The 18,218-nt window shown below is 40.9% G+C and overlaps 2 protein-coding genes across 6 annotated transcripts in view; one reads left to right on the forward strand and one right to left on the reverse strand.

Annotated features, from left to right (window-relative positions):
- Positions 1 to 739, forward strand: part of RAI2 (retinoic acid induced 2) — a 44,861-nt gene extending 44,122 nt beyond the window's left edge. Inside the window, 1 exon segment of the mRNA XM_039551028.1 lies at positions 2 to 739. Coding sequence (XP_039406962.1) covers positions 2 to 330 — 329 coding nt within the window. The 3' untranslated portion in view covers positions 331 to 739.
- A 7,490-nt stretch (positions 740 to 8,229) lies between these two features.
- The window catches only part of SCML2 (Scm polycomb group protein like 2), a 74,606-nt gene continuing 64,617 nt past the window's right edge, over positions 8,230 to 18,218 (reverse strand). For 4 of the 5 annotated variants that reach the window (XM_039551050.1, XM_039551032.1, XM_039551058.1 and 1 more), the window contains 3 exons: positions 15,738 to 16,019; positions 14,890 to 15,053; positions 8,230 to 13,418 (listed from right to left, as the gene is read on the reverse strand). In XM_039551050.1, coding sequence (XP_039406984.1) covers positions 13,293 to 13,418; positions 14,890 to 15,053; positions 15,738 to 16,019 — 572 coding nt within the window. In that variant the 3' untranslated portion in view covers positions 8,230 to 13,292. The remainder of the gene's footprint in view (positions 13,419 to 14,889; positions 15,054 to 15,737; positions 16,020 to 18,218) is intronic. The other variant, XM_039551046.1, reaches the window with a different exon arrangement.

Genomic DNA, 18,218 nt, shown 5'->3' on the forward strand with positions numbered 1-18,218 from the left:
GGCGGCAACAACATCGAGATCGTCAGCACCTCGCAGACAGCCAAAGTCATCGTTTCCGTCAAGGATGCCGTGCCCACCATCTTCTGCGGCAAGATCAAGGGCCTGTCGGGGGTCTCCACCAAAAACTTTTCCTTCAAAAGGGACCTGCCCCAGGACTCGGTGCTGCAGTGCTACGATGTGAAGAGCCCGCCCGAGCCTCGGGACAGCGCCGAGGCCCTCAGGAAACCCGTCAAAAACAGGAGCGTAAAGCTAAAGAAAATTAACTCGCCGGAGATACATATTCTTCCAATCAAGAAGCAACGGCTGGCTGCCTTTTTTCCAAGAAAGTAAATTATGGGTTTTTAGAATTTTAAGATTATTATGAGAAGAAGAAGAAAAAAATAATAAAAAAGATGCACTTGGTTTTAAACTCATTTAAAACTTTAAACTATCTTTGTAAGTTATTTTTGGGGGAAGAGGGAGAGGATCAGATGTAGAGTCCCTATAAACTGGGTTGGTTTGGTTTTTTTCTCTTGTTTTCGGTTGTTTTTTTTTTTTGTTATCAAATTTTGACTTTTCATGGGAAACTGAATAAAAAGCAACCTATTTTTCAAGCAGATTGCACATTTTGCAGCTTTAATGGAGTAATGGATGAGTCAGAGGGGTAAGAGCTATTTTCACTGCCATAAAGTGCTTTGATGATGTAACTCTTCATAACAGTCAGAATGGAAATTTCAAAATAAATGTTTGTACGTGCTAATTGGTTGCAGCATTCTTTTCTCATTTCCGAATCACTTTCAGTCTACAGAGAAGGTCATGCAAAAAATCTGTAAACTGTAAAGCGCTGGACCTGACTTACGATGAACGTAAAATGTTAATAGCAGGCTAAGAAAAATTATCTTGTCCTGCAGCAGTGTCAAGAGCACATCACAACAGCAGCTAACGATGCACCCAAATGAGCTACTGGAGGAGTGAGAGCGAGCGGTACAGCCTGTGCACACCCAGGACAGGTTCACTGCGAGAGACCCACAGGAAAGCATCTTAAGTAATGTTATCAGTCATTTAAAAGAGAAAAGCCTAAAAGTCAGGGGAATTCGGTTGCCAGGGGGCAGGAGGGGAGGAAGAATCACATATTTTTCCAGCCTGACTACAGCTATATGGAAAAGTTGTTTATTGTTAGTTTTCTAAGTTTCTTTGATGGCTGAAATCAATGCACGTAAAAGCAGAGCTGTGTAACTTTATCACTCGGCAGTGTACAAAGCCACCCACATAAATGGAAAAATGTGAGCATACAATTAAAATAAAAGTTCTGCTAGGTTATGGTTTTGCACTTGTCTATGGAAATGAGCTGCAGGTGCATTATTGTCTGTCAGCTTCGAAGTTCACACAGCTCACTGGTTAAAACAGATCCTGACAGAAGGACAAATGTGAGAGCAGGAGGACAATTCGTGGTGCCCACTGCCTTTTTTGTGGCTATACCTGTAGAAAACTTCTGTTACAATTTCAAATTAATGTTCCTGGCAGTGCTCCAGGACTGGCTAAGTAAAAAAGGCATTAGGTGGATACCATCACACACTAACTGTGCCTTCCTTTGCCTAGCTGCAGCCAACTTACTCCCAAGACTCCTCTTGGACATCTTTGGGAAGGTTTTTGCAGTTGTTCATACAATGAGAAGTTCCTCAAAGGAGCAGCTTCAGTGTCTCAAGTCTACTCGCACCCATAGGCACCAGTGTCATGCCAAAATCTTTTGCAATTTTTGATAGCAGCAGACACCAATTCACTATTTGGAAAATGAATTTGCACTAGGAGGTTAGGAAGGGCATGTTGTTTCTCTTTTCCTTGGCTGAAGGATCACTGCCTTCTAGCTTAAGACAAAAATGGAAGACTTCCATATAAGCATAGCACCACTTCTGTCAAACTCTTGCTTTTTAAGTTTTTTAAAAGCCTTTTATTTTTCCCTGAGGTGGCAGGACTGACAACATTCTGAAAAGCATAGTGCTGATGGATTCGTTAATGTTTAGTCATCTGACTGCATTTTTAAAAAATATCTTTTTTCTTAATTGAAAATACTCAGCTACTTTGTTTTTCTCCTTCCAAGAAACTGCTAATGAAATATGTCATGTGGTTATTGCAGTGCAGAGGCTAAAGATTTCAACGTCCCTTGGGATGGCCACCCCAGTTGTCACTGTCCCATCTATTTCAGCCTGCCCATTCTAGAGTGTCAAAAAACCTTCTGAAAATGTGAATTTTTCCTGGGGCTATACCAGAGTAAAACAAGGCAATCATAGCATTGGCTGCTGTCATTTTTATTTTGCAGCTGACAGAAGCAAGTTCAAAAGAAGTCTAATTTTGTTTTTTAAAGTGTTCCACACTGGTGGTTGCATCTGCTGCAGCAATTGCCCCAGTCCTTGCCATCCTTGTGTGAGTCATTCCCCACAGCATCCTCATCAGGCAGAGAGGGCATCCATCCACTGCTGCCCTCCTGCTGACCACAGGATACCTGGGACAGGCAGAGCAGCACCTGTTGGTGGCACTGGCTGCAGGTGCTCAGCTTTTCCCTCCTCTCCTTCATAGGCCTTTACTGGAAGCATCAATGCTGAGGGTACCTCCCAGCCCACTCTGCACACAGCAGTCTGGTTTAACTGAATTTAGACCACAGGCTCCAGAAACCCTGACAACAAATTAGGCTAAATCAGCTTTATGACATTATAAACCCATACAAGCACTGTCAAAACACCCAATGCCTGGGGACAACAAATTGAGTTTAAAGCAAACTGGTACTGGTTGTAACAGTAGACCAGACCAGCAGACATGAGGCTGCATCTTGCCCCAGTCCCTTAGAGGAGTAACTGCAACCTCTTCCCTCTGAAGCAGGGCTGAGGAAAACCAGAGCAGGCTCCAATTATCCTAGCATCCCTCTCTGCCACTCCAGGACAGCCTCCCCAGCTTTGCAGGGCCAGAATGAGCAAGCTCCCTGGCACTGCTGGTTGCCACCAACATGCCCAGAGCCTGCGACACAGGCTGGAGCCACTCCCATAGGAATGGATAAGCAGAGCAGACTGGGCTCACCCACGCCGCTGCCTGGCTTTTCCCTTGCTTAATCTGCAGGGACAGGGGGGATATTCTCAGCAGCATCTTCCCAGAAGGCTTAGGGCAGCTCCCACTCCCTTACCCTGCTGCCATTTCATGCAATCCCAGCCTTCAAGGCTGTGCCATGGGAAGAGGAGCCACACACCAGCACCTCTCCTGCTGCTGAACTCTGTTGGGCAAATGATGCTAAGTAGGGACCGCTTGCCTCCCACCATCCGTCGTGTGTGAAGCACAAGTCCTACATCCCATCAGCATGGGGGAGAAGAAGCCATAGAACAAACTACTTAATTACACCAAGACTGAGCACTTTCACCTCCTCCTCCTCCTCGCCTTTAGCAGCAATTGCAGTTTTTGTATATTGGGCCATTAATTTTCCACAGGGCTACATTTTAACTGCTTCTGAAACTTGTGTACGAGAAGAAGGACGTGGAGCTGCACTCATGATATATGGAGCTTCCATTTCTGGTGGCTATTAATGGAGACATTAATACCTCTAGTGAAGTTGAAGGGAAAGTCATTAAGCTGTAATGGTAGGAGGAAGACATTTTACGATGATGGGTATATACAAGGGGGAGAGAGAGAGGAGAGGGAGAGAGAAGCCGTGCCCTCAGGGGCACCCCTTGTTGGCTCCAGGCTTCGTGTGACTTGGACTTCGGGCAGGGACTCTTATTAGGGGGTGAGTGAGAGGGTAGAGGGTTGTGGGGGTGTGTTACCTTTCCCTTTGCTCTCTTCCCCCTGTCAGGCAGGGGCTTTGCAGGAATCCAGAAACTGAATCCACGGCAGGTAGAAGGGCTGCACATCTCAGATGTAGGCCATGGGACAGGGCAGCCTCGGGGGCAGGAGTGCTCAGATGTACCAGCTTTCCTACACAGGACAGCCCTTCCCCTGTGCTGCCTAAGGCACAGCTCCAGGACCAGGGGTGCACAGCTAAGGCTTCTGGACTTAGTTGTCAGCAAAATTAATTAATCCAAAAGAAGAATGAGCAGCTTCTCAGACAGGGAACTCATCTGGACTGGGCAGTTTCTAGGTTGGGAGAACACCAAGCAGTCGGGTAAGGCACAGATGACTGTAAGTGCAAGGAAAAGGTGTAGAATAGGGACAAGAAAGCAGGCAATGGAAGCTGAGACAAGATCCCCAGGCCTGTTAGCATTGCACCTTTATTGAAGTTAGCAAGCAGCCAGCCAGAGAATGAAAGGGAGAAGCAAAGCGACAGCCCTTGGTCATGAGCCGATGACAGAGAAAAGAAAGGTGTCAGCTCAAAGACAAGGCTTGGGCCACTCGGTGAGAGCGAGGAGAAAGGCACGCACTGAGCTCAGGGAGAGTAATGCTTTCTTGGGCTAAAGGCAGCCGAGAAGTGAGGCCTGGGGGAGACCATACATCAAACCACACATGCAGAGCACGCATGGCAGGGCAACCTTCCTGCTCCTGCTCCTGCTCCTGCTCCTGCTCCTGCTCCTGCTCCTGCTCCTGCTCCTGCCCTGACAGCAGGGGACACGGAAAAGAGGCAGCAAAACCATCCCAGCAGGAAGGTGAAGGGGAGCAGAAGAGCAAAGGTAGCTGGTTTTGCCTTTCCCAGGCCTGAGGTAACGTGTGTGACCTATGCTCTCCTACCACCCACGCTCCTGTCTGCTATAAAATTGATATGCCATGATGTCTCACAATCAGCGATCACTTTTTTAACAACTTCTACCCATTTTCTGCTCAGGCCTCCCAGAGCACTGGGATGATTACACCACCTTGCCCATCCCTGCAGAGGTTTGACCCATAGGGGCTCAAGGATCAGCTTCACACACTTGCACATGAAAGGTTTCAGGGGAAACCATTTGGCACAGAAGTGGCCACTGAGCATGGAAGGGAGCAAATCAGAGAAGTCTGTGCCCCTTCACTTGCACACAGGCAACTTGGGATCGTGATCTGACAACAGTAAGTGACTCGTTAACAGTTCTCATGAAGAATATTAGACAATGAAAACAGCATAAAACAACATTGCATAATATCCTGGTGCCAGATGTTTTCGTTTCTTTTTGTGCTCAAGTTTATAAAAACATGTTGAAGGGCTCAGTCAAGGACCTTGTTTTCCTCTGGGGTCTGTTCCTGCCTTCCCAAAGGCAGACAGCCTGACACAGTGACATTAATGATGTTAATTTGTGCAATTTTCTTTTTTGACTCACCTTTCACTTTTTTCCCAACGCTTCCTCCTCCTCTTACTTAAAGCTGCATTTCTCTTAGACTATACTACATACCCTTGATGCTGAAGTTTTCAGTTCAGAGTACTCTGGGGCAGTACTACACACACAAGCAAATCTCATAATTTTAGTGCAGAAAATATATTTTCCACAGTTGTTAAAATCATGGTAATTGCAATCCTGTTAGGAAAATCTGTTCTGTTGTTGAACCATCTGAAACATTTCTTCATGTTTGAGTAGAAATATTACTAATCGTTAAAATATTTAGCATTGCTTTGTGCCCATATACCCCAAGCTCTGTTAGAATAATACCATAATATCCCAGTACTGAAATTATTAGGATTCTTCCAAACTGACATGAAAATTAAAAGAGCAAACAGCATGGTACAATCTAATCAAATATCTGGAAGGAAGGACTATTTCTACTTTTTTCCAAGTAGAACATAATTTTTCTCTGTTTGGAAGTGTGTTTCCAGTGGAGCGCTGGTAACAGACACATTGTATCCCTGCATCAGCCTGTCTCTCCCCCCTTGCTCCTGGGATTACTAATGTTCCTTAGCCCACAGCTGTTTCAAAACGGTCACATTTTTTGCATTGTTTCAATATCATCCTTCCCACCACATCTTCATCAACGGAGTTCCCATCTTTCTTTGCTTAGGAACAAAGATAGGCAATGTTTTGTCCTAGACTGGCATCTCACAGACCAAAAACAAAACAAGGAGGTCCTTCTTTGTGCAGCTTATGTACCCAAAGAAAACCCCTAAAAGTACCATCAATAAGCATGGGAAAGCTATTAATTTTTGAGGTTTCTGATACACAAGTAATTTCTTGCTTCTTGAGGAAAAAAAACCAAACCCAACCTACCTGCATTCAAAGTAACAAGTGGATTTTTTTTTAAACAAATGTTTCAAAATAAGTACTTTGGAAGCTTGGTCCACACAGCACAATCCAGCATAAGACAATATGTACCTGCCCTTCAGAGACCCTCCACAGCTCAGCCATGATGGCACAAAGCCCCCACACTCAAAGCCTGATGATGCATATGCCACACTCACCTAGAACCACCCATATTTGTCAGAGTGGGGTTAAAAAACACCAACAGAATATTTAAGTGCTTGTTGTCTGCTTTTTGCCACAGTATTCTGTGCAACAACAAAGATCTATGAAAGCACACATATTCTTTATGGATACACTTTTGGCTAGATATTCTGAACAACTGGACTTTAAAGTCAGACCTCTTGTGTGGTAGAGCATGGGACCTGGCCAACATTGCTTGGTTCCTGTAATGTGCACCTGAACATTTGCTTCTCAATGGCAACTAGGTCTTCCAATGAAGGACTCAAGTGAGAGGGTTGTTCCAGCTTATTTGCAACAAAGAGCACTTTAAGTGGGGAATTACCACATGTGCTAAAGTTGAAATGGGTATTGAGACTCCCATGATAAAACTGGCTAATAAAATCAATAGTCAAGAAGTCTCTGTAAAGCAGATATTGGTATCTGGACAGATCACTCATACCCTCAACTCCCATGGACTGAGAGTCTAGAAAATTATGATATCAAGAGATGAAGTTACATGAAGCCAAGCCCAAGCCTGTATTCCCAGGTTTCGGCTCCTCAGCTGCTCTGACTTTAAAAGAAATCATACCAAGAGTGAGTTGTTAGAAGCAGCTAAGAAACAACTTAAGGACAGAGAGTGCATGTCCCAAAAACTGGGTTGGGAATTACAAGGATTCAGCCCTTGTCTTCAGATAAAATCATGTCAAGATAAAAGACTTCCCATCCCTGACATGGTTCAAAATGTTTATTTCTAACTTTCCCCTTAAAAATCCCAGCACAACACGAACAGTCAAAGACACAAGTCATCTGTGAATCTGAAACAGTTTATCTTGATATATCCACCTGGTTTTCTCCTTCCTAATTTTCCATTACTTCATGTATTTTCCTTCCCATGTTTATTGCATGTAAACCCTATCACTCATCCCAGCCTTGCATTTCTGTTTTCTTTCAAAACATTTCAACTTTCCCCAACCTGTTCATTTCCTGTAGCTGAACACCACCCAGGCAATTACAATTACTGTATTATGGCGAATGCAAAGAGGTATGAAAGTAATATGCACCCTTTTGCTGAGCTGGCCTCTTGAAAATAAATGAACAGGTGATAGTAGTCAGTTAAAAAAAAACCCAAGACAAACAAAAAAACCCCACCACAAACCAAGAAAAAAAACCCCAAACTAAAACCAACTAACCAACAAAATTTCCCCCCATACACATTATCCATTGAACCTAATAAACAATTATGTTCCAATATAATAAAATTACCTATCTACTACCTCACCCCTGAAGTACAAGCATAAACCAAGGGTAGAGTAAAACTGAGCATTTATTTATTAATTTCTCCCTCCCCACTATTTTGCTCATAAAAGCACAGGGATTAAAAAAAACAAAAAGAAGAAAAGCACTTTGTAGATCACACCTTGAGTAACACTGTGCAGATGAGAGGCATCTGTTCATAACAGTACCACATACATGCCCAGGCAAGAGCTGAAATCAGTAGCAATAGCTGGTACATACATCAGAGATAAAGCAAGCAAGCTGCAGAGTACTTCCCTTACTTTTCATAACATGCAGGAGTAGGAAACCCATGGAAAGATCCTTCCTTCAAAAGGGTCTTCAATAAGAGGAAACCTGTTCTACAGCAGTAGTCTGGAGAGTTGGCAGTTGAGGAAGAGTTCACACCTGTTTGAAAACCTCACTCTTGGAAATCTAGACAGCATTAGCGCAATTGCTTGGGGAGATAGAGTGTCTCCGTAACTACTGAATAAAACTAAATATGAGAAAGGGAAAAATTTAGTCAAGTCATGACCTCTTGCATTTGAACACCAGACTTTCTAAGGTGTGCCACCATTCATTTTGTTTTTTCCCACTTCCTTGCCAATTGCCTCAGTGTCCACCTGGAAGGGTAGATGAGTAGATGAGTCTTTGTCTTTCCAGTTCTGGACGTCAGAGCTGGGACAGCCAACGCAGGGTAATAGCAATTGTTGTGGTGGTTTTGTGGCATATTCGTTTTCTTCCAGCTGTCACAACTGGAAAGGAACCATTGGCAGAGACGGTTTCTGCAGGCTTCAAGCTGTACATCTGTTCACACTTGTCTGTTCAGACAACATGGGATGCAATCCCCCCTTCCCCTTGTGCTGGCATCTGTTTGAAAGGGCTTTGATTTTGGATGCTAAAAGTGAATCTCTGTGGATGAAAATGGCTTTGTGTATTTTAAAAAGAAAAGAAGTAGAGATGTGTAGCCTTTGCTATCAGCGCTAAACAGTTCCCCTGCAGATAATGAAAGCTGAAATAAAACTAGCAGTGGTCCACAAAGCCATAAGGAGAAGCAGCTTGTGTAGGACTCCTCAGTGTGTACAGCAGGACTGTGAGATTCTGGAGCTGATGGAAGCTAATTCTGATTCAAATGGGACAAATTACAGCTAATCAAAATTATCTGCTAGGACAGGGATGGATGATTATGTACGGAAGGAATTTAAAAGCCCACTGGATCACTGTAATGGCATATTTTAAGTACACACAGGACTCCAGTCATTACTACAGCCACAATAATGAGGATTTATTTAGAACAAACCATCAGAGAACAAAGTAGCAAAATACTTTGCTATTAAATAACCACCCAACCTATCTCTGCAGCTTTCACACTAAAAAGAAGATACATAAAATGTTATAGATAGATACAGTTGCAGACTCACAACACAGTGAGTTTACAACAGACTGTTCAGATTTTAACAAGTCTCAAAATCGCTCTGCATGACCTTTGAAACAACAGGAATACTGACAGTTGGGGGACACAATCCCAGGATTATGGGCTAGTTAGTAAGCTTTACAGAGCAAAAGATTATAATCAAGGCTCGAAAAAAAAGCAGCAATTATTTCACCACTGAAATGAGAACGAAATCAGCTTCTGCCTCCCTGCATCACTCTTAGGCACTTCCAAATGAGCACTTTTTACTCACTCCCACAGTTTTACATGTAACAAAAATAGAGAGGAGGAATATATGACCTTTGAAACTGATCTCAACGAGGTCTCTCTTTTTTCCTTTTTCCTCTTCAAGCCAAGCCAGTGTAACTCTACACAGCTTCAACTTGGCAGAAAGAGTGACAGAAGGATGAAGATGCTCATTACTTAGAAGAGGTTCACACTTCTTCATTCATTTTACTCTATTATGTAACTAGCTAGCCAATCAAAGAAAAAAATACTGCTATCATCCCCTTTTAAGATGTTTTTCTCTCCATGATCCTGCATTAAAATAGACAACACTCTATAGGTGACAAAAGGAAGACTGGGGAAAACTTGGGCCCACTGCTGAATGAGACGGGGTACCTCATTACATAGAACATGGAGAAGGCTGAAGTACTGAATACAAGTTTGCCTCAGTGTATCCGTATTTCAATTCTCTGAATTTCAACTTCAATTACAGGAAAGAAAAGCACAAAGAAACACTTATAAAACTTTTATCTGATCAGGTTAAAAGTTCAAGATTTTAGTCATCCCCACCCAGGGTTTCATTTTTCCCCTACAGAAATACTTGAGATACTCAAATTTAGGATTTTTGTATCATGTTCAGAGCTTACATAACCACATTCACAGACTCACACGAAACTGTCAGATCTACAGAGAAGGCTAACATTGCTTTTTGCAAATTATATCCCTGACTGCAGAGGAAGAAGAGTTTCTACAAATACGAGTAATCAGATCAACATCTTTGCACCTGTGTCTACCACCTGAAATAAAAAATAGTGTGTCTTTATCCAAAGCAACAAAAAAGGGGAAGATGCTCCATCCTTCAAGCCAACATTTATAACATAATTTGCTGTCTTTCACCGTCATTCCTACATATGTGTGAAAAAGTCCTACAATATGTATACTGCCACAGTCTACCCTCCTCCAGACTTCTTCAATTCCACTACTGCATAGGTGTTCTGCAAAAATAATTGTTAGAGCTGCTAGTCCTCCCAGGCAGCAGTATTTAATTTCCAATAGTCCTATGATGCACTGAGGAGTTATGGCACTGTCTTCCAAGATGACCAAAAGTTACAGAACCAGATAAACAGATGAATACATGTTGACAGAAAAGCAACTTGGAGAAACAAAGAGACTAAATCATATTGTCATCTATATCAAATAAACACCAAAAAAATACTAAGTATGTTCTGAGAGAGATCAGATGCAAAATGCCTCTGGACTATTGTCACTGCCAGCTTCCAATTTTCTTTATCTGCCTGTGACAGTTGTGAGGTTACCATTAACCCAATCCAAGTTCCTTCTCAGGCACAGGTTGATTGCTGCAAACAGCCACTGGAACAAGAGACTTCTGTATCACAGAAGTAAGAAAGCTTGAGGTGTACGAAGTTCAAACTTAATTGCCATTAACTGCTTTGAAAAAATACGTTGTGTCTTTATCTGAACACAGCACAAACAGTTTTTATCAGTCTCTTCCCCTCAGTGGTTATATGAGAATTCTGTAAGCTTTAAGTTGCAAAATGAGATATATAAAATGAAATAGTTGAATAACTAAACAAGTTTTTATTTTGAAAGCACAGAACAATCCAAGTTCAAACACTAATTGCTTCAGATGAACAATGTTGGAATGATCTTACCCTTTTCATTAAAACCTCCTTACATCAGATGTTTCCATGAACTGTCAAGAACTGCCAAATGCCAGGTAAGACAGCCACCCTTGCCTACGCAGAGAGCGCTCACACATCCACACGGCGTCAAACAGAACGGACAGTTACAACAATGAACAAACTGTTTTATTTTTCTTGCTAGATAAGAACGTCCCACTGAAAATAAAGAATAAAAAATATATTCTGCTGTAACACTCGGAGTGCTTGAATCTCACGCTACAGCACACGGCGAATTTCTGGTACAGCAACATCACAGTTATCTTTGTGCACATGGGTGCACAGAAAGCCTTGAACAAATATTTATACCCATAATAGTGCCATGTACAAAAATGTCATTCCATAAAGGCCAAACAGAAAATTTAAACATCTTTGTTTTTCTTATGCCAAGGGCAATGTAAAAAATGAAAACTGTTTTCAGTCAATTACTTCCACTTAAATTGTATGAGATCTTTTTATGCTGAAGAACCCAAATTCAGCATAATAAAGCATAGAAGAAGTAGTATACAATTATATATATGTATAAACAATATACTCAACATGTGGGGCATGATGTTTTCCTTAATATATAATTTTTGGTGTAACCATATGAAAGTTAAGTCAGTATTTTTCTAACAAAAAGAGAAAATATTCTGTTTCTTCAATCACTGCTCTGACCTTTTCTTACTATAAAGAGCATGCCTGTATTATTCATCTAAGCATACATGCACCACAAAAAGATATGCAAAACAAATCGATACAGATAAACTTTAGTGTCAAATGCCTAATGATGTAATAACAAAAACAATTTTCAGGGCCCAAATGACTTGCTGAATTGAAATTGCATTGCAGTCACTTAAAATAACACAATACTTGGACTTGTGAGTCACAAAATTCACTGTTTTCTAGCAGCATCTCTGCTGAAATCTGATGAGTATCAGTCTATGGGTAAAGAAAGGCATTTTCAAAAAAGTAATTTGTAAAAAATACATTTATACTATATGTTTTCATATAAAAAGGCATTAAGAAATATAATAAATCCTACCATTTTAGGACTACACCTTCCCTAACAAACAGTTTTTATCACTTGACTATTACATACAGTACATTCAGTTTCCTAAAAAGAAAGTGTATTTTCTTGTCCCTGATGTATTTTACAACTGGCAGTGACAACAAACTGTTTTATTATCACCACTCATTCTTGCAGCTTATACAAACAGCACCAATTTTACCCAAAAAAAGGTTTATCAGTTACATAGTAGCACTTCCTCACAGGAAATATAAACCCAAAACATTGGAACCAAACGTGTCTTTCCAAAAATATATCAGAATATATGGCTCAGAGTTAAGGGATGAATAACCAGGAGTATTGCATAGTACAGGGTCTTGCCTGTATGAATAAAGACACCTTTTGATTGTTTGTCACCTTCTGATTCCAAGAACAAATTAAACAGGTGCTAATGAAAGTAATACACCACTACATTTACTGGTAAAAAAAAACCAACAAGAAATTGTACAGTTCTCTCTGGCACAGTGCAAAGTACACATTAAAAAACTGAATATATATGTACAATGTGTATGTATATTTTTATATTTATATAGTATGTATTTCCCTGACACATACACGTGTACATGTAAAAAGCATGAACACACACATCTATGCCAAACTTAGCAAAAAGATGGAATGCTTAATATGTGGATGCATTGTTCCAGTGAAATCAGTCTGTCTCAGAAATGGCTGTTTATACAGCCAATATGACCTTCCATGAAACAGAAATATTTACTGCCTGCCTAAATTGACAATATACGGTACATTTGTCCTCATAACTTCCCAAAGGACTGATAATCACACTTTATAAAAGCTTATATTTGTATTAAGCCCTCTCTTCCATAACCCTTCCTCTCTTCTGAAAGACCAGAGTATTCATTACAGAGATGATTCTATTTTAAGATTTTCTTGCAATATAAAAGTTTACAGCCATCCCTGTAAAAATTATTAACACCTGATGCTGGTTCAATTTATTATGTCCCTTTGGGATTCAGCTGTTTTGGTTCTGGATATGAACACGTTGGCTGAAGCCTGTAACAAAGAACACACTTTTCAGGATTCGGAGAGTGTTGTTACCACACCTGCCCACACCCAGTATGATCAATTGTCCCTCACCGCCAACTTTCTGTGAAACAATTTGCAAAAATACAAGAATGTAACACAAATCCCTACCCTCCCCTTCATCCTGAATGTCTCTTTTACATTTCAAGAGCACTTTCAAAAAATAAAGGTTTATATCAGCAAAAGTTTCAAATCAAGGCGATGGCTGTGAACCTGAGAGCTTGGTGTGATCCGAGCACACGTGTTTGTGGTATCCCCACTGGCTAGAACTTTCCTTGTTTAAGTCGTTCAATGTGGTAGCACAACTTCAGGGCAGGCCCCAGCTTCAGTCCCATATATTTCATTATCATATCACTCCTCAGTAAGAGTAGTGCCTTCCCATCAATTTCCTGCAGAAGGAAGAGTATAAACACAACAGGCAACTACTTTTAACAAGCTGCAGGGTAAAACTGGAAAGTACATTACAGTTGTTTATACTGTAGTAAAAACATATCTACTATATATAAAACAGTAACTGTAACTTTGTATTTACAGATGACCACTGAAATTTAATTTGTTTTGGTATTTTTAATTTTTGATTAAGTATTTGAGATGTTAGAGAAAGAAAATGACAGTAAATAAAAGAAACTGACCAAACCAGCCCTCAGAATTAGAACCAACCAGGAAAAACCTAAATGGGTCAAGGGAAAAAAAAACCAGAAGCTGCAAAGGAAGGTCTGTGCAGTTAGAGATTAAATGATCCAAGCACTGAGGCCTTGCACTGAACCTTGAAAACAGCCGTGGGAGGATTTTGGCATGCGTGTGCAAACGGTCACACGGAGAAAGGGGCTGGATACCATCTAAATATGGTAAATTAGACAGATCTGTTTCCATGTTGAACCAGAGAGATTGTCAGGATCAAGACCAAGGACAACTTTGTCAGATTTCAACTGTCTGACTGAGAAGCTGCTGAAATATGACAGCCCTAAGCTCTTAGTACCATAGACAGGCAATTAGTTCCATAAAGCATTATAAAGAGAAACAGTCTTCCTTATTTTTTTAAGCAAAAATCTGACAAAACAAGTGACATCTACTGCTGTTATACAACTAAGAATAAAATAGAAGACAGGAATCTCCATTGAAAGTTATTTTGAGTTTTCCTTCTAATCCAGTTTACTCAGAGATTAAACTGTTAGGAGGAGCTGGTGCAGAACATGGGAGAAATACTACTAAAGAGAAAGCCTCTTTTTGGAGGGCCATATATGCAGTGAAATAAGAAAGCAGCTCTTTACTGAGCAACCTACCATAGAAAAGCACAGCAAGGAGGAGTAGAGGAGATCAAACCTAGCACAAACTGGTACAGTTTCTGTCTCCAAAGATAACATCTAGTCAGACCTATGAAACCCTACACACTGTTTTCCCAAACAGATTAATTAAATATTTCAGCTGCTTCTCTGAATTTTAGTATCAATGACCAAGTGTCTAGCTAACGATGGATAACATCATCTGTGCCTCAGGACATTAAGTCTCCAAAACAGGGGGACTAAATGCCCTGCACTGTACATGAGAATGCCATCCTCTCTAGAGTCACCAGGGATGACAGGGGTACTAAGGATGTTGGCCATGAGAACTTGGGCACTTCCAGGCTGGCATTATTTCATATACACTGGAAAGAGGTGTCTATTTACTTTAGTCTAGCAAGACTGAAAGAAAAAATACACTGCAGGAGGGGGTTTCAGGTGGAAAAGTAATTTTCAGCCTCTCCCTAATATATGAGGAGAGCCTACTCCCAGCTGCAAATAGACTGATAAGACATGAAAGTTGTATTTTAAGAGATTAACATGACACAATCTACTAGAATAGAATGGAGATGCATCATACATGTCTCCTAAAGAGTTCTGCATGTGGAGCCAGTGCCCGTGGATCAGCTTCTTTCACGAAACGCACTACTTCCTCTATTGACCAAGTGGAAGGATCCTTATTCAGTATTCTTGAAGGTTCCCTTTTTAGTGAATTCAAATCCGGTCCAGTTGTGGAACTTGCAGCTTTTAATATAAAAATATTGTGAAAGGAAGAAGTATCACTAGTTTGTGCAGGGATAACACATTTCATTTCACATAAGACAATATTAGTTTATGGCATTTATTATGCATTGTTTGCAATGTATTAAAAGATGCTTTATTTTTCTTCTAATAATACTGAACTGTTCCTTTTGTCTTTAAATGCCTTCTATAACTGCAATACTTACAGCAGCATAAACATTAGCATTGTGACATACCTAGAGGAATTAGTTTGACTTGTACTTGGCTCCTGAGTCCCAAGATGCTATTAACTGGGAATGAGGCAAAGACAAGTGAAGCTGTGCAGACAGAGGGAGAGACAGTAGGAAACCCTATCCCTGTATTTCAGCAACATGGCAATATTTGGTAAGATGCTCAGGAAGTGAGATGTATATATCTATCCCTGTCTGGTCTGGCTTGCTGCAGGGTCCATCACAACAGCAAGAGGAAGCTGCAGCAGGAAAGACCCTCCCTGGCTTACACTACACTATTAGTAGTAACAGGCTTAAGTTCTGTATTTGCAGTTACATTAGCAAGCCTGATATGCTTGGCAACAGCACATTTCATTCCATATGCAAGCTTTCCAACGGCAAGGAACTTCTTTATTCATAACTTTGTGTGTTAATAGGAGCAGTTACATCTTCTGGAAGGTTTTGTAAAACAGCATACCTTCAATCCGCCTCTGTATCCGATTCCTGCTGACTTCATAGTAACCACTGCTCCCAGCAGAGCTCAGGGACAGCCTGCGCAGGACTGGGGCTGAATTTGAGGTAGCAGTTGCTGGCTGGTGGGAATTTCTGTAATATGCAGCATTTCCTGAAGTACGGTACTCCGTGGAATTACGACAGGTTGGGTTTGACGGATTTACAGAATTAAGTGCAGAATCCGTAGAGTCCTCAGAAAATCGGTGTTCTTTGGAAGTGCTGTTTTCCTCTATAGGCAATGTTTCTGCTACACAAAAAGCAAGCATCAATGTGTTCAAAGTGATGGACATTAGACCTTTGTTATTTAAGGCCATGCTGCATTCTCTTGAAAGTACTGACAGATTGTAATCCTGTTAACAAATCTCCTGTGAGGCAACCACTGAGACTGAATGTTTGTCCCTTTTCCTCAACTAATCATTGGGCTCTTATCGTATTTTAAAACATTATTTTTTTAGCAAAAGATTTAATATGTCAAGTTTGAGACATTCTTCCATAAATCATTTCAGTTGTACTTACTGAATGCTATGAGCACAGAAATGACAGAGGAAATTTTTTTAAAAATAATATTGTCTGCTGTAAATATTGATACATCAAATAATTTTAGTCAAGCACTTTCATTGTTTTTTACACATATAATTAAAAAGCTAACCATTAATATTATGTAACATTTATTTTGCAAGATATTTTTAATACAAATAAAAAACTCATATTAACTAACAATTGTTGAATATGTTCTAAACAGCAGAGGGAGTCACTAACTTCATAAACAAAACAAGTGGACAATTATCATCTATGGACCCCAACAGGTTCAGACAGAGGTACCATTATTAAAAAAGGAAGAGGTTGCAGGCAAAGCCACAGAAGGCTGTGAGTGCCTGACATGGCACACTAATGTAACACAGTTTTGACCACCCTGCTGTATCTACACACAATTCTTTGCCTAGGGCAGGGTTTCAGGGTCTCTAAGTGCAGACTCTGGAAAGTTAAAGATACAGGTAAATTACTGAACCCATGGAGCGAGTAAAAAAAATAAATATATGAAGTCTCAGGGAGGGAGTATAACAATATTCTAGTTCTTACACCTTTTCAGCTAATTTATACTCTACAAAAGACAAACAACATCCACTCAGAAGACTTGTGAACTTTTAAAGTCTGTCAATGCTGATTCTAAGCCACGTGAGTGGAGTCCAGCGTGTCCCTTTCCCTGTGCCATGAGACAGGAGCCAGGTTTGCTCGATTACTGAAAATTCCACTCCTGTTCAACCCAATTCAGGACTGTTTGGGAGAAGCATGCCATGTGAGGGGAAAAAAAAACCCCAAATCAACAGGAACACCACTTCATTCTCTAGCAATCATAGATACTCCCCTCCATTTGCATCAGGCCAATATCTAGCATGAGAAAGAAGTTGGAAGCATGATGTACAAATCTGTATGAAACAAATGCTGCTTTGGCAGGAGAGTTAAGAGCTGGAAAAATATAGCTAACAGGTTCACAGAAGTGTAAGCCCCACACTACCATCTTGAAAATTACTCTAGTGAAGTTATAAAACATATGCTAGTGATGCAGCATATTCTTTGGAATAAGAACTGGTATGTTCTGCAAAACAAGTTCCTGAAATAAGCTTTTTACTACCCTTCTTATATGAAAACTTTCAAGAATTTTTTGGGCAAAGGCCCAATTAAAACCAAAGGAAGAGAATTTTCCTAAAAAACCCAGTGAGCTTCTCAAGCATACTTTCAACTTGCTTCATGAGGTCTCAGGTTCTCTTTCTGAATCCTGTTTAAAGTGTAGCACAGTGAACAACTATTACACGTATTTTGACCTCCAAACAGCATAATCCTGAAAGGGAATTAAAGGCACTCAGAGAGCCAGCTCCCTACTTAGTGAATTCAGTAAGGCAAGACCACAGAATCACAGAATGGAACCACAGAATCATTTCAGCTGGAAAAGACGATGAAGATCATTGTTAACCCAGCACCACCATGTTCACCACTAAGCCACATCTACATACCCCCAGGGCTGGTGACTCAACCCTGGGCAGCCTGTTCCAATGCTTGACAAGCTTTTCAGTGAAGAAATTTTTCCTAATACCCAATTTAAACTTCTCCATGTGCAACTTGAGGCCATTTCCTCTTGTCCTATCACTTGGGAGAAGATATGAATCCCCACCTCCCAGTAACCTCCTTTCACATAACTGTAGAGAGCAATAAGGTGAAAGGAGGTGAGCACTTCCACCAGCTCCCTCAGTACTCCCGGGTAGATCCTATATGGTCCCAGAGACTTGTGCATGTCTTAAGTGCTGACCATTTTCCCTTTGACTGTGGGGCCTTAAATCTGCTTCCCATCCCTACCTTCCAGTTCAGGAGGCTGGGTACATGGAGAACAACTGATCTTAGGACTAAAGACGGAGGAAAAGGAGGAATGAAGTACATGAAGTACTTCGAA

The sequence above is a fragment of the Corvus cornix genome, chromosome 1 (genome assembly GCF_000738735.6).
Source record: "Corvus cornix cornix isolate S_Up_H32 chromosome 1, ASM73873v5, whole genome shotgun sequence".
Taxonomy (NCBI): Eukaryota; Metazoa; Chordata; class Aves; order Passeriformes; family Corvidae; genus Corvus; species Corvus cornix.